General features: G+C 38.0%; 1 protein-coding gene across 7 annotated transcripts in view; it reads right to left on the reverse strand.

The window, feature by feature from the left end:
* ARFIP1 (ADP ribosylation factor interacting protein 1) overlaps nt 1–25,790 on the reverse strand; it is a 128,774-nt gene that overhangs the window by 21,369 nt on the left and 81,615 nt on the right. For all 7 annotated transcript variants that reach the window (XM_043484511.1, XM_043484509.1, XM_043484510.1 and 4 more), the window contains 3 exons: nt 24,829–25,050; nt 18,470–18,627; nt 6,573–6,747 (listed from right to left, as the gene is read on the reverse strand). In XM_043484511.1, the coding sequence (XP_043340446.1) occupies nt 6,573–6,747; nt 18,470–18,627; nt 24,829–25,050 (555 nt within the window). The remainder of the gene's footprint in view (nt 1–6,572; nt 6,748–18,469; nt 18,628–24,828; nt 25,051–25,790) is intronic.

Here is a 25,790-nt window from a genome sequence, read left to right on the forward strand (position 1 = left end):
GTGGAAACAGTGTCAGACTTTATTTTTTTGGGGCTCCAAAATCACTACAGATGGTGACTGCAGCCATGAAATTAAAAGACATATACTCCTTGGAAGGAAAGTTATGACCAACCTAGATAGCATATTCAAAAGCAGACGTTACTTTGCCAACAAAGGTCAGTCTAGTCAAAGCTACGGTTTTTCCAGTAGTCATGTATGAATGTGAAGAGTTGGACTGTGAAGAAAGCCGAGTGCCGAAAAATTGATGCTTTTGAACTGTGGTGTTGGAGAAGACCCTTGAGAGTCCCTTGAACTGCAAGGAGATCCAACCAGTCCATCCTAAAGGAGATCAGTCCTGGGTGTTCATTGGAAGGACTGATGTTGAAGCTGAAACTCCAATACTTTGGCCACCTGATGCGAAGAGCTGACTCATTTGAAAAGACCCTGATGCTGGGAGGGATTGGGGGCAGGAGGAGAAGGGGACGACAGAGGATGAGATGGCTGGGTGGCATCACCGACTTGATGAGCATGAGTTTGAGTAAACTACGGGAGTTCGTGATGGACAGGGAGGCCTGGCGTGCCGCAGCCCATGGGGTCGCAAAGAATTGGACGCGACTGAGTGACTGAACTGACTGATTGACTGACTAACGTGGCATATAAGGCCTGCATGGTTTGGCCCCTGTTCACCTCCCACAGACTGTTCCAATTACTTGGAATACTCTCTGCTTTTCACTTTACCTGGTGAACTTTCAACATCACATTCTAATAGAAGCCTGCCCTGACCACTCACTGGTCACAGCCACAATTTATATATACATACACACATGAATTTTGGTGTGATTTGTGATCAGTGTTGCTTCTTTTGTTGCTATTTGGTTGCTAAGTTGTGTCTGACTCTTCGGGACCCCATGAACTGTAGCATGCGAGGCTTCCCTGATTCTTTCACTAGGCTATAAACTCTGAGGGTAGAGTTTTTTTCACTTTTGCTCACTGGGTCCAGAACAATGTCCAGAACACTTCCTGGTACACAATATATAACACTTGATAAATGTTTCCTAAATAAATAAAAAAACAGTAACAACATGAAATTACATGACTGGAATGCACTCAGGAATTACGTTTGGAAATAAAGCTGCAGGAGTGAGGGATTATTTCACAGGATCCAAATGGAGGTGACCACATTTGGCACAGGGTTGCGGCTGCTTACTATACTTCTACCTTCCAATCCATAAAGGCTTATGTTTTATTTAGAACCAGGTTCTTTTACCTATAGAATATAACTTCACATGATTTAGGAGCAAATACCAAGAATATTGTTCATGCCTACAGTTACAGAAATAAAGATGACAGTAAATCACCGGCACGAATCTTTTAAAAATATCAAGAGTCAAAAATGAGAGTTCTTTTGAGAATGGGAAAAAAGATTTCAAGAATGTATCTGCTGTACATATTAAGTAATGATTATGAACTGAACATGCTTCTCAAAATTTGGCAACAGATATCCATTTTTTAAACTCAGAGGCTCATATCTTCTCAAAGAGAAGAATATGTTTGCTCTCCTAGCCTTTCTCAGCATTTACAGAGCATTTTTATAAAAATGTAGCAGGCTTTGAGTATTTCCTATAACAGAATATATTTGTATACAGTGACTGGGTCACCAAAACTACATACATAGCTGTCTCACATTATCTGTGTTTACTTTGTTTTGTGTTTTTTAAAAATTGAAGTAAAGTCGATTTACAATGTGACCTGTTTTTATCCTCTGTGTATTCCCCTCTTTCTCTGCCTCATCACTTTTGTTTATTGGACTTGTCTCTGGTAAGTTAAATTCATACTAACACACATACGAAATAAATTTGTAATATATCAGAGAAGAAATCCTAACATACAGGATTATCACTGTATTATAATTCTATATGAAACATGATGTGAGTAAAGTTCTTTTCATCAACCTAGTGTTAAGAATGACTATAATTTTTCTGAAATATTTCAAAAAATTAAGTGTATTAATCAAACACGTGTCTAGGATAGATCGCAAGTCTGGCTCATCTTTTTTCTCTCAGCCTCCCAACCCCCAACTCCCTTGTCATCCTTTGAGTTACTGACTATAACAACAGAAAAAACTGTGCAATTAATGGTTACAGCTAATTAACTGACATTACCTTAAAGTAAGAGTATATTCCATCCTTCTTAAAGTAAGAATATAACAAAATTAATGGGATTATTAGTCTTTATTTACCTAAACTATTGTCGAGTCTCTGATACATTCAGGGTCCTCCCCACAATATGTTAGTAGATCTGAAAAGATATTTACTTGTACTCTTAAATTATAATTATCTTAAGGGAAATGTTAATCATCTTAAATTACTTTTTTCACATTCTACACGGTTCCAAGACATAAAAATTTTTGAAAAAAGGAAACATGGGCTGCTCACATTGATGTGTTTATTTTCCTCTAATTTTTTGCTTTCTTTCCATGAAAACAGTATGTATTGCAGACAACAGAAGCATTTCTGAGAGAGCATGCTATGCCTCACTAAACCAAAGAGCAAGGTAAGCATCTACTCTGTCCTAGGTGACTCTTACTCACCTCCATCTCCTCCCTTCCCTGCAGCATGCCTCACATTTTGGGAAGAAATGCAAACATGTACTTGCTAAATGACTACTATACATTTAACACTAGGCATCATGAGGCTGTAAAAGAAGGCACGGTACCTACTCCGACAAAGTCTACAAAGCACCAGAAATGACTCTTTTCTTTACCTTGACTATATTTTTTAGTCTATGTTTTGTTTTGAACTTTGAGAGGAACAATAAAAGGTAAACAAAGTGCCTTAAGTCAGAAAATAGCTCAAGTTACATTATTGAAAAGTCTAGGGGAAAAGAAATATTGATGAAAACAAACACTATTAGAGTCTAATTAACTGTGCTCATGTTATGCAACTCAATCTTGTTTAGTAAATAAGAAAGAGAATTCAGAGGTTTGTTCACATTAAAGGTAAACACAATATATCAGGGGTGGGGATAGGGCAAGGGGGTGGACAGAGTATAGACTGTAAACAGTAGAATTCAACTTTTTCCATTAAGGGAATGACAAGCATGGGCACATGTACACAACTCTCAGCATTACTGCATGCACATACATACCCAGGTAAGGACACATAGGTATTTTTAATACATACCTATTCCTTTTGTTTTGCCGGAGAGAAAAAAGGCTAGACTAACTACATATAAACACCTCAGTTTTCTAATAGAAAAGAATCTACCTCCCAATCACTCTCAATTTTTTTCCTTAAGTTCTGAAAACAAAATAAACAAAAATATTCTCACAATGTTTGGCCACTAAAACTTATTACGATAGTCACAGGACGATCTTTAGTCCTTTACTCAATGACTATTTGCTTTCAATTTTGCACTATTCTAGCTGTTTGATTATCTGGCCTCACATTTTATAAGAGGAGTGTCGCTATAGGAGGATACTCCAAAAGCCAGGATAACCAAAAGGACCTCCCTCTCCCCGCAATGTCCCAGCAAAAGGAGGTGCAAAAACATCTTTAGAAAAAAAACAATAGCCTTTAGGACATCATGAAATTACAAATTAGCACTCACTGATGTTTCAGATGACTTATGTTTTTTAAAAAAATTCAACATATGATATTTAAAAAATAGAAAGCTTATATTTTGTTAAAATTCAAGACAACTGCATATAAAAGAAATACTAAGGAACAAATTCAGCTGTAGTTCACAAAAGAAGAAAACCCCCAGATCTGAGGCATTTCAAAAGCAAACAGGGGTGACAGGCAGTTCCTAGGCCTAAAGACCTGCTTTATCCTCCCCTCATTAGAACTATTAAAGAAAAAGGGGGAGAAGCTGCTTCAACAAAAGCAAGAAAACAAAAAAATTCTTCTTATGAGGAGGTTTTCAGCCAAATCATAGCTGTCTATTGCTTGAAATAACTGAGACCAAGAATAGTATCTCTTTACAGTTTTAAAGAATTATATACAAAAGACAAAAATGTTAAGAGTTTCTTTACAGATTTTATTTTAGACAAAGCTGACTAATTACTGAGTTGAAACTGAAGCTTGATGACAACTGTGGAAAACCCCAAGCAGGGTATTTCTAGGCTCTCTATGAATATAAATAATATCCTTGAGAATAAATGCACCTTTTTTTTTTTTTAGTTTATAGTAGGAAAGGTCTAAAGAAGAGAAGATGAGACAATCACAATACTATTCTCAAAGTAATGACTTCTAAACTTTAATCTCTGGAACTCTGACCCTGTTCATCCAAATGGCAAATCCACACCATAAACTCCCTACCAACTGTTTCCATGTGAGTATCTTGTCGTCATTTCAAATTAAACACCGAGTTAAGTAGAACAAGTTCCCAACCTTCATCCCTCATAACCTTCAGGCCAAACTAGCTTCCTCTGTCAATTTCCCAACTCCTGTCATGCAGCCTTGAAACCACTGCTCTTTTCTCTCTCTGCTAATGGAGTGATCCTAGTCCAGGCTTTTTATAAGGGTGCCTGAAGAGTGTTTTTAAGTCACAATTCTCTATTATTCCCAACTTTAAAAAATTTCCAGTGCCAAAGATAAAGATATTTTCATCTGTGGATGTGAGATCTGTCTGACATGTACAATTTATCATTTTTTCCCTCTTCTTTCCTCACTGCTCAGTGTGGCTCCTGAGTCTGAGTGACTGTTGTGATGAAGAGTGAGAGAATAAATGTAAAATGCCTAGTAAATAACAAATAAGTGCGTTCCCTGGTTCATGTCTAAATCTGGAGATCTACTGCCACGTTTCAAAAAGAGCCATATAGTAAGACAGTTACAGTTACACAGCCATTATTTATCCCTGTATAATTTGCTGGCAAGAACCAAATAAGCATGGGTGGTTTAGGGACATTAAATACTTCAAAATAAGCTTATCTCCCTTTTTATAAAAGCAAGATAACCTTTCATAGAAAATGTTTAAAATACAGAAAAATACAAAATACAAAAAATATCCATAATCTCACTATTCAGAGAATAGCACACAACACATACCATTAGGTTCCAATAGAACACAATTACCATTTTAAACATTTCCTAAAATCATTTCCTCTATTAGCAGAGGTCCTGGACCCTCAAATTAGATGAATTCCTTTTTCTCCATTCAAATCAGCTTCAGGCAGAACTCATAAAACGCCAGCACACTGTACGCAGCACTATCCTGTACAGTGCTGAGTTAGGGCAGTATGTAAAACGTATTTTCATATTTAAAATATACATCTATATCTAAGTATTGACATATTCTTATCCTTCAAAATATTAAACCAAATGACCAAAACGAGTGCCACAGCATGTGCTCAGCTAATGAAACTAAAAGGCTCACTGTGTTCTTGTCTGAGTAGCGCTGAGCAACCTGTCTGATGACTCGGCTGAGAATTCCTTTACTGACAACATAATGGTTTCAGTGTAATAGAAAATCAGTACTTTTCATGCACTGTGGCTAAAAGAAAAAAAAAAAGTAAGAGACAGTCCTGGTCTCAAGGAAATCTATGCAGCTCTTATAGTAGCCAGAAGAGTTTCTAAGGAAATATTAAAGAAGACAAGAAGATATCAAGAGACAGAACTGAAAAACACTAAGAAGGTACCTGGGAGAAAGCAGAGCTGAAGTTCTATTATGCCTTCAGAGGATGTGGAAAGCACAGGATGGACCACCCCATCTCTCAGGACGCCGCACCTCTCCTGTGCCGAGTTCCCGACTCGGACAACTGCAATCCTTCTCTGCAGGTGATGTTAAACACTGGAACCTATTCTCTTCTTAAACCGGAGCCCCTAGCCTGTTGTTACATGACTCTGCCTCCAACAAAAGCTACAGTAGGTCCATATCACCTCTCACTGCTCTAGGTTTTGGATGTGTTCATGTTACATGAAAATAATCTGGAAAATTGATTTCTTAGTTTGTTTCTGTTGGGTTATGCTAACTGCAGCCCTAATCAGAACCTTTCAGTTATTTTTCATTTATTAGGTACTGAGAAAAATGCTGTTTCCTTCCTGAAATCTGTATCTACCATTAATAAAAAGTTTTCAAAATGTTCAGAACAGAATCTACCATTATGTAACTTTTTAAAGCACTTGATACCAACACCAGTCTGAAGATCAACATCAAGTATTTTTTGCCAATCGTTAATGTGAAAGACTGGAACAGCACAGCTGATGATGACTTTAATGACAGAAAGGTGAAGAAAGTAAATATACTTTATATACTTATAAACATGAAAACAGTTTATAAATGGAATTTCATTTCCAACAATTCCAAAGTTGACCCTTAAACAATATGGGTTTGACCTGCGTAGGTCCACATACACGTGAGGTTTCTTCAACAGTAAATACTACACTGCATGATCCATGGTGGGCTGAGTCTGCAAATGTGGAGCTGCAGACACAGGGCAACCCTGGATTCAGGGAACCAACTGCATTACACCTGGACTTTCAACTGCATTGGAGGGTCAGTGCCCCCAATCCCCAGGTGGTTCAAGGGTCAACTCTATAATGAAAGAGTTAACAGAGACAAAAAAAATTTCAGAAGGTAAAGAATACATTTACCTTATTTTCTTCTAGAAATTTTAACTTGACAGAAACATCATTGCGCATTTTATCGTACTTTTCCTTATGTGCTTGGAACAGATGCTGTGATTGCTCAATCTTTGGCAGAGTGTTTGCATCACGTGGTCCAAGATTCAGTTCTTCCAAATCAGTACGATATGCATCATATTCAATTCTGGAAAGAGGAGAATAAGTAAAGCACACTACAAAGACAGTGTGAAGCAAGTTCAGGAGGTAAAGTGGAGCTACCCAACAGTCCCATATTATACATTAATATATAATCATCCTCATACATATTTGATACTTTATGCTTTAAAAATCAAGTATCTTCTTACAAAGAGCTATTAATATAAGCATGGTGGTGGGGAAGCTACTTTTTTTAAGAGGGAGGGGGGACTGCCTCTTAATCTCATTAACTCTTCCTTTTCAAGCACAGTATCAACTGACAAGTAAAATTTCCACAATTTAAAAACCAAGTTAGGGACTTCCCTGGTGGTCCAGTGGTTAACAATTCTTGCTTCCAATGCAGGCGGTGTAGGTTTGATCCCCCGTCAGGGAACTAAGATTTCACGTGCCACAAAGGCATAGCCAAAAAAAAAGTTTAACTTCATCTCTTTAACAGTATGTTTTATTTTACCCAATATATCCAAAATATTATCACTGTAATACACAATCAGTGTAAAAAATCTGTTAATGAGCTACTGCACTTTTGGGGGATGGCAGACTGAGTCTCTGAAATCCACTGTTTAAGTTTCCATCACGTCTCAATTCAGGCTGGTCACTTCATGCGCTCCACGGACACCTGTGCTGAGTGGCTCCCACATGCACAGCACAGCTGCAGGTGGGCGTCCACAACATCAGGATTCAGAATGTGACCACGGCTCTCCCCTGGAGCACTTCATCACCTCCTGCTCCCTGAGATGCCTCCCCCTAGTGCTCTCTCACCATGAAAGCTGACACAGTTACCCCAGAACTGTCACTGCACGACCCCACTCCTCACCACGCCTCTGTCAGAGCAGCCAAGTAGGTATGGCATTGCTTTGCTCATTAAACAGTGATTATGCAGTAGTGTCAACTGTTCAGTCCTCAGACAGCAAACACAATCACATAAAACTAACTAAACTGATCACATGGACCACAGCCTTGTCTAACTCAATGAAACTATGAGCCATGCTGTGTAGGGCCACCCAAGACAGACGGGTCATGGTGGAGAGTTCTGACAAAACATGGTCCACTGGAAAGGGGAATGGCAACCACTTCAGTATTCTTGCCTTGAGAACCCCATGAACAGTATGGAAAAGATATGACATTGAAAGATGAACTCCCCAGCTCAGTAGGTGAACGGAGAAACAACTCAAGAAAGAATGAAGAGATGGAGCCGAAATAAAAACAATACCCAGTTGTGGATATGACTGGTGATGGAAGTAAAGTCCAATGCTGTAAAGAGCAATACTGCATAGGAACCTAGGATGTTAGATCCACGAATCAAGGTAAATTGGAAGTGGTCAAACAGGAGATGACAAGAGTGAACATCAACATTTTAGGAATGGACCAGAATGGGTGAATTTAATTCAGATGACCATTATATCTACTACTACTGTGGGCAAGATCCCTTAGAAGGAACTGGATTGGCCCTCACAGTAAACAAAAGAGTCCAAAATGCAGTTTTTGGGTGCAATCTCAAGAACAACAGAATGATCTCTATTTGTTTCCAAGACAAACCATTCAATATCACAGTAATCCAAGTTTATGCCCCAACCACCAATGCTGAAGAAGCTCAAGTGGAATGGTTCTATGATGACCTACAAGACCTTCTAGAACTAATACCACAAAAAGATGTCCTTTTCATCATAAGGGACTGGAATGCAAAAGTACAAAGTCAAGAGATACCTGGAGTAACAGGTAAATTTGGCCTTAAAGTACAAAATGAAGCAGGGCAAATGCTAACAGAGTTATGCAAAGAGAACACACTGGTCGTAACAAACACCTTCTTCCAACAACACAAGAGACGACGCTATACATGGACACTGCCAGATGATCAATACTGAAATCAGACTGATTATATTCTTTGCAGCTGAAGATGGAGAAGCTCTACACAGTCAGCAAAAACAAGACTGGGAGCTGACTGTGGCTGAGATTTTGAACTCCTTATTGCCAAATTCAGATTTAAATTGAAAAAAGTAGGGAAAACCACTAGACCACTCATGTATGACCTAAATAAAATCCTTTACAATTATACAGTAGAAGTGGCAAATAAATTCAAGGGATTAGATCTGATAGAGTGCCTGAAGAACTATGGACAGAAGTTCATGACACTGTACAAGAGGCAGGGATCAAGACCATCCCCAAGAAAAAGAAATGCCAAGAGGCAAAATGGGTATCTGAGGAGGGCTTACAAACAGCTGTGAAAAGAAGAGAAGCTAAAGGCAAAGGAGAAAAGGAAAGATATATACATCTGAATGCAGAGTTCCAAAGAATAGCAGGGGGAGGTAAGAAAGCCTGCCACAGTGATCAATGCAAAAAAATAGAGGAAAACAATAGAATGGGAAAGACTAGAAATCTCTTCAAGAAAATTAGAGCTATCAAGGGAACATTTCATGCAAAGATGGGCACAATAAAGGACAGAAATGGTATGGACCTAACAGAAGCAGAAGATATTAAGAAGAGGTGGCAAGAATACACAGAAGAACTATACAAAAAAGATCTTCATGACCCAGATAATCACGATGGTTTGATCACTCACCTAGAGCCAGACATCCTGGAATATGAAGTCAAGTGGGCCTCAGTAAGCATCACTACGAACACAACTAGTACAGGTGATGGAATTCCAGTTGAGCTATTTCAAATCCTGAAAGATGATGCTGTGAAAGTGCTGCACTCAATATGCCAGCAAATTTGGAAAACTCAGCAGTGGCCACAGGACTGGAAAAGGTCAGTTTTCACTCCAATCCCAAAGAAAGGCAATGCCAAAGAATGTTCAAACTACTGTACAATTGCACTCATCTCACATGTTAGCAAAGTAATGCTCAAAATTCTCCAAGCCAGACTTCAACAGTACATGAACCATGAACTTCCAGATGTTCAAGCTGGATTTAGATAAGTCAGAGATCAAATTGCCAACATCCACTGGATCATAGAAAAAGCAAGAGAATTCCAGAAAAACATCTACTTCTGCCTCAATGATTACACTAAAGCCTTTGCCTGTGTGGGTCACAACAAACTGTGGAAAATTCTTCAAGAGATGGGAATACCAGACCACCTTACCTGCCTCCTGAGAACTCTGTGTGCAGGTCAAGAAGCAACAGTTAGAAGTAGATACGGAACAATGGACTGGTTCCAAAGTGGGAAAGGAGTATCTCAAGGGTATATACTGTCACTCTGCTTATTTCACTTATATGCAGAGTACATCATGAGAAATGATGGGCTGGATGAAGCATAAGCTGGAATCAAGACCGCCAGGAGAAATATCAGTAACTTCAGATATGCAAATGACACTACCATTATGGCAGAAAGCAAAGAGCAATAAAGAGTCTCTTCATGAATGTGAAAGAGAAGAGTGAAAAAGTTGGCTTAAAACTCAACATCAGAAAACTAAGATCATGGCATCCGGTCCCATCTCTTCATGGTAAATAGATGGGGAAACAGTAGAAACAGTGACAGACATTATTTTCTTGGGCTCCAAAATCACTGCAAATGGTGACTCCAGCCATGAAATTAAAAGATGCTTGCTCTGTGGAAGAAAAGCTATGACAAACCCAGACAGCATATTAAAAAGCAAAGACATTATTTTGCCAACAAAATTCCAATCTAGTCCAAGCTATGGTTTTTCCAGTAGTCATGTATGGACGTGAGAGTTGGACCATAAAGAAAGCTCAGTTGATGAACTGATGCTTTTGAACTGCGGTGTTGGAGAAAACTCTTGAGAGTCCCATGGACTGCAAGGAGATCAAACCAGTCAATCCTAATAGGAAATCAATCCTGAATATTCACTGGAAGTACTGATGCTGAAGCCAAATACTTTGGCCATCTGATGGGAAGAACTGACTCCTTAGAAAAGACCCTGATGCTGGGAAAGATTAAAGGCAGGAGAAGGGGACAACAGAGGATGAGATGGTTGGATGGCATCACCGACTGGATGGACATGGGTCTGAGCAAGTTCCAGGAGGTGGTGAGGGACAGGGAAGCCTGCCGTGTTGCAGTCCAAGTGGTCACAAAGAGTCAGATAGGACTGGGCAACAAGGCAGGAAGCAACAAAGTGATCTCGAATTTAGTCAAAATCAGCACCACAAACTTATGCCCTAAAACTAAAGCTCTTTATTAAACTATCTACAGTACAATTTGTATCTCCTATTTTGGGAATTAAACATACTCTATAATGTATATATGACTCGAGAAAGAACATGATTCCCTCACACCAAGCCCAATTTATTCTCAACTCATATTGAATTTAATAAATTTCATCTTTCAAGGTCAAAAGCATATCATTGGTTCATTCATCATACAATTCACCCAACAAATACTAAGTGCTAACTTTGTAAGTTTCAGGCACTGTGCTAGAAACAAAGACTTTACCTACCATCTTCACAGCTTATCTTCAAGAAGTTAACAGTCTAGATGGAGAGAAGCTCTTAAACAACTACAACAAAATGAGATAAGGGATACTGCCACAGGGAAAGGAAGATGGAAATCAAGATGAATTACTTAATCAGGAATCTGAAAAAGCAACTCAGGAGAAAATTAAAACAAGTTTTAAAGGATGGTTAAGAGTTTTTGAGATGGATTGGGGCTGGGAAATTGATAGAGCATTTCAGGAAGAGAACAGTATGCATAAAGGCATAGATTTGTAAGATACCATGAAACTTTGGACAAGTAATTCAGTAACTTACAACCTGAAGTTGGAATAAGATCACAAAAGGAATTAGTTATCAGGCAGGAAGGTGGAATTGAGATTAAGCAGGACCTACAGGCCAGACTATAACAAACAAATATGGAACAGACTGGTTCAAAATTGGGAAAGGAGTGAGTCAAGGCTATATAGTATCACCCTGCTTTATTTAACTTATATTCAGAGTACATCATGCAAAATGCCCAGGTGGATGAATCACAAGCTGAAATCAAGACTGCCAAGAGAAATATCATTAACCTCAGATATGCAGATGACACCATCCTTATGGCAGAAAGCAAAGAGGAACTAAAGGGCCTCTTGATGAAGGTGAAAGAGGAGAGTAAAAAAGCTGGCTTTAAACTCAACATTTAAAAAACTAATATCATAGTATTCAGACCCATCACTTCATGGCATATAGATGAGGAAAAAATGTAAACAGTGGCGGACTTTATTTTCTTGGGCTCCAAAATCACTGCAAATGGTGACTTCAGCCATGAAATTAAAAGATGCTTGCTCCTTGGAAGAAGAGCTATGACCAACCTAGACAGCATATTAAAAGGCAGAGACATTACTTGGCTGACAAAGGTCCATATACTCAAAGCTTTGGTTTTTCCAGTAGTCATGTGTGGATGTGAGAGTTGGGCCATAAAGAAGGCTGAGCGCTGAAGAATTGATGCTTTCGAAGTGTGGTGTTGGAGAAGACTCCGGAGCATCCCATGGACAGGAAGGAGATCAAAGCAGTCAATCCTAAAGGAAATCAACCCTGAACATTCTTTGGAAGGACTGTGCTGAAGCTGACGCTTCAATCCTTTGGCCACCTGATGCAAAGAGCTGACTCATTGGAAATGTCCCTGATGCTGGGAAAGACTGAAGGCAGAAGGAGAGGGGGACAACAGAGGATGAGATGGCTGGATGGCATCACTGACTCAATGGATGTGAGTTTGAGCAAGCTCTAAGAGATGGTGAAGCACAGGGGAACCTGGCATGCTGCAGTCCATGGGAATGCAGAGTCAGACATGACTGAGTGACTGAATGACTGAACAACAATAATACAGGTCATTACTACAGAGATCGGATTGAATTCAGGGACAAGTGATAACAAGCGATGGAAGAACTTTGATTTGGAAAGTGGCATGTTCTATTTGCTCAGGACAGAAAGATGACTTTAGTGGTAAAGTCATGCATGGAGGATGGACTAGAGTAGATTAAGAAATCAGAAGGAAACCAATTAGAAGACTATGGGCAAAAGAGAAATGAGTCACTGAATTCGGAAGACAATGACCAATGATAGTAAAGCTACAGAGGTGGAGAGTTACTAAAAATTTAGGAGGCGGAACTAATCATGATAATAGCTAGTTAAATTTCATGGGTTCAATGGTCAAACTGCATGACCACTCTGTTCTTCACTGGCTTCAATGCCTTGAGCTTTTTTTTTTCCTCTTGCTCTCATTTTCTGCTTCAGAAGTGGGAATAATAATCTAAAAACATATTTTTTCCCCACCAAAACCCATATATACAAAGTACTTAGGACACCTGCTAATAACTAATAATTATCTAGAGTGCTTATCATTTCAGCCAAATTAGAAGAGGGATGGACTGAAGCAAACATACTAAAATCAGTAAGAAGTGAGAGAGAAATAAGTAGAACAAAAATAAACAGTAATGTGTGGTGATTTAACATGAAGACAAATATTCTTCATTGCCATGGGGTATACCTTTAAATAACAGCAATTAATTTAAACACAGTCAAAGTTATAATACTGACATTAATTTTTACATCCAGTTTGCAGATGGTGTCAAAGTAAAACTTTTCCTAAGAGCTTTCCCTAAGAGCTAAAAGTGCTCACTACCACCAGGAAGAGAAATATACTAAGTTTTCAAAATGCAACTCTTCACCTCAAGGTTGCCAGTCTGAACTGATTCCATACCAATTAAGTCAGTAATAGTTGGTTACTTTATGCCTTATGTAAAACTTATAGGAAACAGGTGTCCACATCTGAAAAGTTCTGACCACAACTGGCTCCCTTGTTGGTGCTGCTCTGGAGAAGTCTTGAATAGGCTGTTACAAGATTTTCTATGCATGAAGCCCTAGACAGCTAGGAAATACTTGTACAATGCATAATAGGGAGCGTTAAAAGGCCACCCAGACATCTGCCTAAACTGCCACTTTCTGTGCTGATCAAATAGCTGACCCTTGCCCTAAAAGTCAATAAATTCTGGTTTTGACAGAGAAGAAAATTCAGCTACTGAGAAACTTTCATTCTGGGATTCTTTTTCAATGTTATCCCTCAGTAGGCATTGTTTTAGTGTTACAACTAGTCAATGCCTCAGCTTCTCTAAAAACGGCACAGAAAAGTTAACCACCAAGCTAAGCTTAATGAATGAAATCATATACTGAAATTTCAATATGAGAATAAATTATGGGGTGAGGTCATTATTGTTGATTTTTAAACTATACACAGAGGTTGTGTAAAGGTTTCCTGATAACCAGCTATCCAGTATATATAACTTGATTGATAATTTTGTTCAAAAATTTCAAACAAACCTGTATTATTGGATACATTGAGATTTTTTTATATCACATTATACATTAAGTCAGACTCCTCATCATAAGATGTGAAAGCTACTTTTTAAAATTAGATGTGAAAATTTGAGATTAGTCCAATTCAAGTTTGAGGCCTGATGATCAAAAATAGAAGGCAGGAGCCCATGGATTTTCATTTGACTTTGAAATCAGTTCCAAGTAAATAAATCACTTAACCTCTAGAGGCTTATTTTCCTCCTTTGCAAATTAAATATAAAATGTTTTGTGTATGGTAAGTGACATCTAATGTATTTTTCTTTAATATGGGTTAACATTTTTAAAAACATGTTAGAAATAAATGCTGAAGAGAAAGATATTACATGCTTCAAATAAAATATACTTTATATTTAAAAATCAGGATAGGCGGACAATTACAAAGTAGACAGAAACTAGATTCACATAGTTCTTAACTGGGATACTTTCAGAACAAAAGAAATTTCAACTTTAAAACTACAGATATTAGAACAATCTTTTAGATTAGAAAATAAGAATGTTTAAAATGATTACGAGATAAAAGGAAGAGTATTCACTATGAACAAATTAGGATACTATGAAAATGAACAGATTTGGAGAAGAAACAGATTATAGAAATAAAAATAAACATAATAAACATATATCCTTTGAAAAATACAGGCAGCATCCATGAAAGGATTTAAACAGAGATTGGAAAACCAACTACTGGAAATGTTACTGAAGGAAGCCCTACTGAAGGATATTTTATTGAGACATTCCTTCAATGTTACTGAGTGAAATCATACTGATAGATTTCTTCATTTTTTCCCATCTTCTGATTTTAATACTATATTACTAAATTCTTCAAACAATAAAGAAAAGTAAAAAAACCAAGTCCAAAACTTAAATAAGGCACACAGATCCATTTGTGCCCTTCTCCCACCAACAACCACAAGTACTTGTCTTGACCGTCCTTTCCAAGTCATTGAGAATCTGATAAGTTAATACTAAAATGAGAGCTACAAACACAGCATAGGATAGAAGTATCTCTTCTTATGCAAAGATCAAAAGTAAACTTTCCAAAAACAAAATTCTTGACTTCCCGGGTGGTCCAGTGGTTGGGAATCCACCTGCCAACACAGGCAATGGGTTTGATTCCTGGTCCAGAAAGATCCCACACGCCATGGGGCAACTAAGCCCATACACAACTACTGAGCGTGCACTCCAGAGCCCATGAGTAGCAACTGCTGCAGCCTGCACTCCCTAGAGCCTGTGCTCTGCAACACGAGAAGCCACCACAGTAAGCCCACGCACAGTGAGAGTGCCCCCTGCTCGCCACAACCAGAGGAAACCCACACACAGCAACAAAGACCTAGCACAGCCAAAAATAAATGAGCAAAAGTTTTTTAAAAAGAAAAAAAATCCCATTTAAAATGGTCAAAAGCAACAAACAAAAACATGAAAAATAGAGCTGAAGTAACCCTAACCAAGGAGGTGAAAGACCTATATGTTGAGAACTATAAAATACTGATAAAGCAACTAAAGATGATTCAAAGAAATGGAAAGCTATTCCATACACTTGGTTTTTAAGAATTAGAATTGTTAACATGGCCACACTACCCAAAGCAATCTACAGATTTAATGTGACTGCTATTAAAATTATCCATGACCTTTTTCACAGAACCAGAACAAACAATCCTAAAACTTGTATGGAACTCCAGAAGACTCAGAATTGCCAAAGCAATCCAGAGGAAAAAGAACAAAGCAGGAAGCATAACTTTCCCAGGCTTCAGATAATACTACAAAGCTATAGTAATCAAAACAGCATAGTATTAGCATAAAAACAGACACAGGGATCAATGGAACAGAATAGAGAACCCAGAAATAAACACACACACCTAGGTCAATTAATCTTTGGCAAGGGAGGCAAGAACACACATCGGAGAACTGAGTCTCTTCAGCAAACTGGTGTTGGGAAAACTAGAAGGCCTCATGCAAACCAATGAGGTTAGAACACACCCTCACACCACACACAAAATAAACCCAAAACGGCTTAAATACAAGACATGACACAATGAAACCTCCAGAAGAGAACATGGGTAAAACATTCTGACATAAATTGTAGCAATGTCTTCTAGGTCAGTGTCCAAAGGCAAAAGAAATACAAGCAAAAATAAACAAATGAGACCTAATAAAAGTTATAAGCTTTTGCACAGCAAAGGAAACCATAAACAAAATGAAAAGACAACCTACAGACTGGAAGAAAATACAGGTGACCACCGTGACTGACAACGGCTTAATTTCCAAAATATACAAACAGCTCATACAACTCAATAACAAAAAAACAAACAACCCAATCAAAAAATGGGAGAAGATCTACATAGACATTTCTCCAAAAACATCCAGATAGTCAACAGGGTCAGGAAAAGATGCTCAACATCTCTAATTATTAGAGAAATGTAAATCAAACCTACAACGAGGTATCACTTCATACCAGTGAGAATGGCCATTATCAAAAAGTCTACCAAAAAAAAAGATTCTACAAATAATAAATGCTAAGAAGAATGTGGAGAAGAGGGACCCCTCCTACACTCTTAGTGGGAATGGAAACTGGTACAGCCACTATGCAGAACTACGGATGTTCTTTAAAAAATTAAAATTATTATTCAACCATAAACAATAATGAAGTACTGCCATTTGCAGCAACATAGATGGATCTAGACATTACCATCCTAGGTGAAGTCAGACAGAGAAAGACAAATATTACACATCACCTACTTGACAAATAATATCACTTATTTGTGAAATCTAAAAAAAATGATACAATTGAACATATTTACAAAACAAAAAGAGACTCACAAATTTTGAAAGCAAGTTTATGGTTACCAAAGGGAAAAGTTGGGGAGAAAGAAAAATTGGGAGTATGGAATTAACAGGTACACATCACTGTGTGTGTGTGTGTGTGTGTGTGTGTGTGTGTATGAAGTACATAAACAACAAGGACTCACTGCATAGCCCAGGGAACTCTATTCCGCATCTTACAATAACCTATAATGGGAAAGGGTGTGAAAAAGAATGTGTGTGTGTCTATGTGTATACTGAACTGCTTTACTGCGCATCTGAAACTAACAATACTATAAACCAACTACAGGTCAATATAAACAAGAAAATTTCAGGAAAGAGGGTGTGTGTAAAAAGGCAAGCTATTGAAAGAACATGGTAAGAACTTTTTAAAGCTGGAATTGAAGCTATATAAGTTTATAAAGTACAAAAATGTTTTGAGCAACTACTATCAATAAAAAAAACCAAAACAGTTAACTTTCCATGTGGTTTGGGCTTTTAGTTATATAAAGTTATATATATATAAAAAGTTATATATATATATATAAGGACATATATACTTAAGAATAAGCACTCAACTGCAAAAAGACTAGATACATTTAGCACTTCCACAGGCACTTCTCATATCACTAAACTAGACCAAGAGATGACAAAGTAAAGTTATACACTAAAAAGGTAAAGTTTGTACCATCTTTGGCTATGCTATAAAAAGTATAACAGAAAATAAAGAAATCAAGTGTTCAGAGACAAAAAACTGAAAGGGGACAAAAATGAGTGGGGGAAAAAAACTGGGTCTGGGATCAGAAGTTGAAAGATGCTATCATAGATCTGCTGCATTTTAGACATTTCTAAGCGTCTATTAATATGTATTTTGTTTACCTAACAGGATGGTTATGAGACAGAGAAATCATGTGTGTGTGGAGGTGTGTAAAAAAAGTATGAAAACACCGTATTATAAACCACCATGGGAATACAAGGCAAATAATTTATGTAAAAAATAAAATCTGCAAGAGTCTGAAGATTGGTTATAATCTGAATAACCAACATGAAATTATGGAGGCAGAAATGAGCTTCTATATTCAAAAGCAACTGAAGCTGCATCTGGCTGTTGCAGAAGCACTGTACTGCTTACAGGGAAGCACGACGGCTGAAAAGGCAGGCTCAGGCCAGATTAGACAGGGCATCTGCTATCGACCTGGTGGAAAATAAGGCCCTATGCTCTGCCAAGAAAGCTGGAGCAGGGAGCTCCCCCACCTTCCTAATCCAAACAGGCAGGGTTTGGGCACATGACCAAGGCTCAACTGGATACTCTCAAGGCAATGAAGCGAAGTATTCAGGAGTCTTTGGAATTTTTATTTATGTGAGCTGTAGCAGCATCAAGTACCAGAGGTACCCAGGCATAAGAACCCTAATGAGATTCTTCTGAGGCATTATTTTGGCTTTGGCTCTTGTTCATTTCTAGAACTGTTCTCCTGCCTTTTTATTAGCTCTGTGGGCTCTCCTACAACATTCTAATAACACATTCTTTTTCTGTTCATATTGACCAGAGTTGGTTTCTCTTGTTGGCAACCCCAAATCTTACCTGAATTATGTATTACCTGTAAAACAAACGATATAATGAAAATCTATACTTACCTGGCACTTTCATACTGTTTCACGGTCATTAATGTATCTTCAATTGTTTTATTCACCAAAGTGTTTACACTGGCAATGAAAAAATTAATGGCTCCTAGAAGAGTCTCTCCATTTTTAGCTAGCAGCTTCTGGGTATCTGCATTATAGCCAAATTCTTCCTAAAACAAAAACAAAAAGTCACCTTAATTTATTCAGCTGTAAATCAGTAAATGTGACTAAAGAAAATCTCAAACACATAACTATTGGGAAAATATTTGATTTAGAAATCTAGCTATAGAAGTTTTTTCTTTCAATGTTTAAATAAATAGGAATCTAAATCACAGCTAGCTATACAATTACAAAAAAGTCTAGTAAACCAAACTGCCATTAGCTTAGATGTGCAGCTAAAATCAAATAATTTTAAAGTTAAACTACTTTGTACTAGAAAGAATATTTTCATTTCCACATTTTGTTTCTATTATACTGTAAGCACAGCTGTTAAGAAGAAAAATATAGCAGATTATTAATCAGAGCGGCTTTAACTTTCACAACCAAATTAGGTAACAATTGGCTAAGACTTTCAGACATAAAATAGACTACAATTTTGTGTTTTGACTGAATCTCCCCAAAGTATAAATATTAACAATACACGTTTCTTTGAAAACCTAGTGACCAACTGACTCATGCTCAGGTCCATCCAGACAAACGGCTGAGGAAGGCTCACTCAACACCAATTCTAGTTCATTCTCTCTGAGTAAACTGAGTCTTGGCTTAGCAAACATTACACACAACTCCTTAACATACGGACAGCAAGGACTAACTAAATTTTCAGCAGAGAAAGCTTTCCAGTCTAAGTTTGATTAATTAACTGATTATCAGGAACATATCTGACTGAATAAAAACTTTGATCGTATCAATTTTAGAACTGAATATATGAGGTATATCATTTATTTTAAGAATTCTGACTTTGTTAAAAATACTTTTAAATTTCAAGTGAAAAAAAATAAAAGACTATTCTCCAGATTTCTTTTTGGTAATGCAAACAAACAGTGTTTATCTCACTGTTATGTAATTCTTCTAGGCAATGCTGTCATTCTTTTGATTTCTTATTATCTTACTCATTTTTAACATGGTAGGAAAAAACTGATGAGTAATAATGAAGTAATTCCTAAGATGATGAAACAGCAAAATGTCTTCAGATATAGGAAAGTAAGATCATTAAGATCCCATACTGTGTATTTGATCTCCAATGGACTCATATGGTAGTTGCAAGATAAAACATTTTATTCTATTTTTAAGAATTAGTAAATTTATCATTGGAAGCTAAGAAAGAATAAAAGTCATAAAATATCAATCCTTACAAAGAGAAATGCTCAAATAAGAAACTCAAAAATTAAAACTCAGTCCTCTAACTTTCTTGGTGGCCAGTGATAAAGAAATCCATTGGCCAATGCAGGAAACACGGGTTCAATCTCTGGTCCAGGAAGATGCCACATGCTGCAGAGCAACTAAATCTGTGTGCCACAGGAGCTATAACTATTGAGCCTGCACTCTGGAGCCCAGGAGCCATAACTATTGAGCCCATGTGTGGCAATTCCTAAAGCCTGAGGACTCTAGAGCCCGTGCTTTGTAACAAGAAAAGCCACCAAAAGCTCATGCAGCAATGAAGAGCCAGCACAGCCAAAAATTAAAAAAAAAATAAACACAAAATAAAATTAAGAAAAAAACAGAAAAGAAATAAAGTTATTAAAAAATAAAACTGGGTCAAACAGACTTGAATCCCCTTCATGGATCACAGCCTTGTCCCAGAGAAGCAGCTGTGTAACTCAATGAAATGATGAGCCATGCTGTCCATGCAGGGCCACCCAAGATAGACAGGTCATAGTTAAGAGTTCTGACAAACTGTGGTCCACTGGAGAAGGGAACGGCAAGCCACTCCAGTATTCTTGCCTGGAGAACCCTATGAAAAAGCTAAAATATAGGATGCTGGCAGATGAGCTCCCTAGGTCGGAAGGTGTCCAATATGCTACTGGGGAGGAGTGAAGGACAATTCCTAACAACTCTGGTAAGAATGAAGCGCCGAGGCCAAAGCCGGAAAGATGCGCAGCTGTGGATGTGTCTGGTGGTGAAAGTAAAGTCTGATGCTGTAAAGAACAATGATGGATAGGAACATGGAATGTTAAGTCCATGAATCAAGGTAAATTGGATATGGACAAGCAGGAGATGTAAAGACTGAACATCAACATCTTGGGCATCAGTGAACTAAAATGGATAAGAATAGCAGAATTTAATTCAGATGGGCATTATATCTACTGTGGACGAGAATTCCTTACAAGAAATGCAGTAGCCCTCACAGTCAACAAGAGAGTCTGAAATACAGTATTTGGGTGCAATCTCACCCAGAACGATCATGGTTCGTTTCCAAGGAAACTATTCAACATTGCAGTAAGGCAAGTCTATGCCCCAACCACCGATGGCGAAGATTAGGTATGACCTAAATCAAATCCCTTATGATTATACAGTGGAGGTGACAAATAGATTCAAGGGATTAGATCTGATAGAGTGGCTGAAGAACTATGAACTGAGGTTTGTAATACTGTACAGGAGACAGTGACCAAAACCATTCCAAAGAAAAAGAAATGCAAGAAGGCAAAGTGGTTGTCTGAGGAGAGTTTACAAACGGCCGAGGAAAGAAAGAGAATCAAAAGATAAGGGAGAAAGGGAAAGATATACCCAAATGGATGCAGAGTTCCAGAGAACAGCAAGGAGAGATGAGAAGGACTTCTTAAATGAACAATGCAAAGAAATAAGAGGAAAACAATAAAATGGAAAAGACTAGAAATCTCTTCAAGAAAACTGGAGATATCAAGGGAACATTTCATACAAGGACAGATCCTTATTTTTGTCCTTTATCATGCCTAACAGAAGCAGAAGAAATTAAAAAGAGGTGGCAAGAATACACAGAAGAACTATACAAGAAAGGTGTTAATGACCTAGATAACCATGATGGTGTGGTCACTCACCTAGAACTGGATATCCTTAAGTGTGAAGCCAAGTGGGCCTTAGGAAACATTACTATGAACAAAGCTAGGGAAGGTGATGGAATTCCAGTTGAGCTATTTCAAATCCCAAAAGATGGTGCTGTTAAAGTGCTACACTCAATATGCCAGCAAACCTGGAAAACCCAGCAGTGGCTACAGGATTGGAAAAGGTCAGTTTTCATTCCAATCCCAAAGAAGGGCAATGCCAAAGAATGCTCAAACTACTGCACAACTGCACTCATCTCACATGCTAGTTAGTATATGCTCAAGTTACTTCAAGCTAGGCTTCAGTAGTACATGAACTGAGAAGTTCCAGATGTACAAGCTGGGTTTAGGAAAGGCAGAGGAACCAGAGATCAAACTGCCAACATTCATTGGATTGTGAAGAAAGCAAAGGAGCTCCAGAAAAACATCCACTTCTGCTTCACTGACTACACTTAACCCTCTGACTGTGTGGATCACAACAAACTGTGGAAAATTCTTAAAGTGATGGGAATACCAGACCACCTTATCTGTCTCCTGAGAAACCTGTATGTGGTTCAAGAAGCAATAGTTAGAACTGGACATGGAACACTGGCCTGGTTCAGAATTGGGAAAGGAGTAAGGCTGTATAATATCACCTTATTTATTTAATTTTGATGCAGAGTATATCATGCGAAATGCTGGACTGGATGAATCACAAGTTGGAATCAAGACTGCCAGGAGAAATATCAACAACATCAGATATGTATATGATATCGTTCAAACGGCACAAAGTGAAGAGGAACTAAAAAGACTCTTAATGAGGGTGAAAGAGCAGAGTGAAGAAGTTGGCTTGAGACTCAACATTCAAAAACCTAAGATCATGGCATCCAGTCCCATCACTTCTTGGCAAACAGAAGGAGAATAAGTGAAAACAGTGATAGACTTGATTTTCTTGGATAACAAAATCACTATGGATGGTGACTGCAGCTAAGAGATTAAAAGATGCTTGCTCCTTGGAAGGAAAGCTACGACAAACATAGACAGTGTATTAAAAAGCAGAGTCATCACTTTGCCAACAAAGGTCTATATATTCAAAGCTATGGTTCTTCCAGTAGCTATGTATGTATATGAGAGTTGGACTATAAAGAAGGCCGAGTGCCGAAGAACTGATGCTTTTGAATTGTGGTGCTGGAGAAGACTCTTGAGAATTCCTTGGACTGCAAGGAGAGCAAACTAGTCAATTCTAAAGGAAATAACCTGAATATTCATTGGAAGGACTATGCTGAAGCTCCAATCCTTTGGTCACCTGATGGGAAGAGCCAACTCACTAGGAAAGACCCTGATGTTGGGAAAGACTGAAGGCAGGAGGAGAAGGGGGTAGCAGAGGATTAGACAGACAGCATCATTGACTCAATGGACATGAATTAGAGCAACTTCTGGGAGACAGTGGAGGACAGAGGAACCTGGTGTGCTATAGTCCACGGGGTTGCAAAGAGCTGGACGTGACTTAGCAACTGAACATAACAACATAACAACAATGGACTTGAATACTGAGGAGTAACCTTTTTTTTTTTTTAAAGGACTTCATATCTGTAAAAGAAAGGTAATAAAAGTACTACTAACTAAGACTGAGCATTAGATGAGCTATAACACATATGTAAGCAACTTAGAGCTGTATCTGATGTATAGTAAGTCCCCAACTGGCATTAAGTATTATAATTTAATAGACTCTAGTCAATGTAGCATCACTGATAACACTGCTGTACTTCCCCAGACCCTCTACTCTGATCATCTCTTTCCATACTGTGGGGATTTTTTTCTGGGTCACACCTTCTAAAGGTTTCACTTAAAGAGACAGGCAGAGATCAGAAAGAGACAGAAAGGGCTGAATATAAATTCCACTTACATCTTTTGTTTTTCATGATTTTATAAAAACTACCTAACCATCGTGACCTCAATTTCCTCATCTATAAAATCAGGACAACATTTCTTCCAGTGGTATTAGAGAAATTACATGATATAATGGCTTAAAACTACCCCACCCATCACACTGAAATTGTGGATACTCAGTAATAACAGCTGCTATAACTCATCTTCCTAAATATTAGTTTCATTCTTCTTTTTGTCTAGTGACTCAGTTAGAAGTGAATCTCAATATTTATCTCAATATTGTCATCTCTAGCCAAACTTTCTTTGTCCAAAATTCTAGATTATTAACAAATAATTTAATGCTCTAAATTATCTAACTTCTCAAGTTATTAGTCTGTAGGGGATTTTCGTAGAAAAGGGATTTCTACATCTTTTGGTTCCAGGTGAGGAAAAAAAGACATAAAAGGAGTAATTTAAGATATCATCAGATGGGACTTCCCTGGTGGCCCAGTGATTATGAGTCCACCTTGCAATTCAGAGGACATAGGTTCTATCCCTGGTCCAGGAAGATCTCACATGTGGCAGAGCACCTAAGCCCGTTTGCCACAACTAGTGAACCCATAGGCTGCAACTCCTGAAGCCTATGCACGCCAGGGCCCGTGCTCCCAGGAAGAGAAGCCACTGCAGTGAGAAGCCAGCACACCACAACTAGAGTAGCCCCTGCTTGCTGCAACTAGAGAAAACCCACATGCAGCAACAGAGCCAGCCAAAAAAGAGATAGCGTGAGAAATTAATAATGCTTTCTGCTGCATACTTATATACACAGAAAAACAATTTCATTCTAAAATTCATAATTTATACTAATGATTTCAGTAAAAGTGTATCACAAATCAAGTCAAGTGAGTACTGTTTAGGACATTCAGAGACTAGGTAAGAGATTTTCAACATGCTGTGCTAAGCTGCTTCAGTTGTGGCCAACTCTTTGCAAACCTATGGACCACAGCCTGCCATGCACCTCTGTCCAGGGGATTTCCCAGGCAAGAATACTGGAGATGGTTGCCACTTTCTCCTCCAGGGGATCTTCCTGACCTGGGGATCGAACCTGTGTCTTCTGCATTGGCAGACAAGTTCTTTACCACTAACACCACCTGGGAAGCCCCAAGATTTTCAACAGGTGCCTGAATTTACTTTTTACGCACACCCAGTTATTTACATGATTATATACGATTCTTCCTAGGCTCAAGCAGTCTGAGTACTCTTTTTCCTTTCCTCTAACCAAGTTCCCTTTCCCTGAAAACTCCAGCTGACATTTTCTTTGGATCAGTATTTTGACAAAAGTCAGCTGGGCCTTCTTAAAAATTATGTAAAATATCTTAAAAGAATACCACAAGATTCCAATTTTATTAAGAGTTCAACAAATCAGAAATGTAACAAATTGCCTCTTAGAACACTCCTATTGCCATTTTCACCCTTTTCCCCTCCAATAGTTATTTTAAATAATCTTACATGGAGTTCCAGTGATTTTAAACTCAGGTCAGCAAATGCATCTCCAAGTTGCCTTTGGGTATGCACCATCTGGAAAAGCTGGGTCGACAGGGTCTGAGCAAGTTTTAGAATATTTTCGTATTTTTTCTTGTTATCTCTTAATATATCAATCTGAGCTTCAAGTTCAAGGTCCACAGTTCTTGATCCACGGCCCAGCTTCTCAGAGATAATTTGTCGAGTGCACTAAAAGTAGAAAGATGTATTTTGTTTAGGGGAAAAAAAAAAGAACAATAGATAAAAGCAGTAATCCAAAGTGCAAATGCTGAAGCGAAGGGTATACACCACTTCTGGCTTCAAACAAGCCAGCCCAACAAACTGCAGACGTTCAGTCCCGTTCGGACGTTCATCAGGACTCAGAAAGTAAAATTACCAATCATGCTTATTAACTATTACTCATCAGAGAAATTTTTAAAACTTACCTAGCTAATTTATATACTGCCAGATGAGTTCTCTCATGTAATCGTATTTCAAGCTTTGTGCATTTTGGTAGATGATTTAAAACAACTGACATACTTAGCATTGGTTTAAGAATACTGGACTATTAATATAGGAATAACACCAAAAATTCTACTCTCTTATCAGTTTCAAATGCTTTTTTCCCTTCTAGCTTTCCCTTAAATAGCTGTGTATGTGTGTGTGAGCAGGAAGAACGAAGGGAAGGAAGGAAGGAGAAAGAAGAAAGAGGGGGTGGAGAGAAGGGAAGGGGGAAGGACAGAGAAGGAGGTAGAGATTAGAGATTTCTGAATTCTTCTTCTACTTTTGCCTAGATAAAATGGTATTAAACTATGTTACTCTATTCTACGGTATTCTGTTTCTGCCCCAGAAATGATACAAGAGCTTACAGTTTTCAGTTCACCACTCAACAATACATTATCAGAGCAACCATACAGGGCATTAATATCATCATTATCATTTAAAGTTAA

Source organism: Cervus canadensis, chromosome 1 (assembly GCF_019320065.1).
Source record: "Cervus canadensis isolate Bull #8, Minnesota chromosome 1, ASM1932006v1, whole genome shotgun sequence".
NCBI lineage: Eukaryota > Metazoa > Chordata > Mammalia > Artiodactyla > Cervidae > Cervus > Cervus canadensis.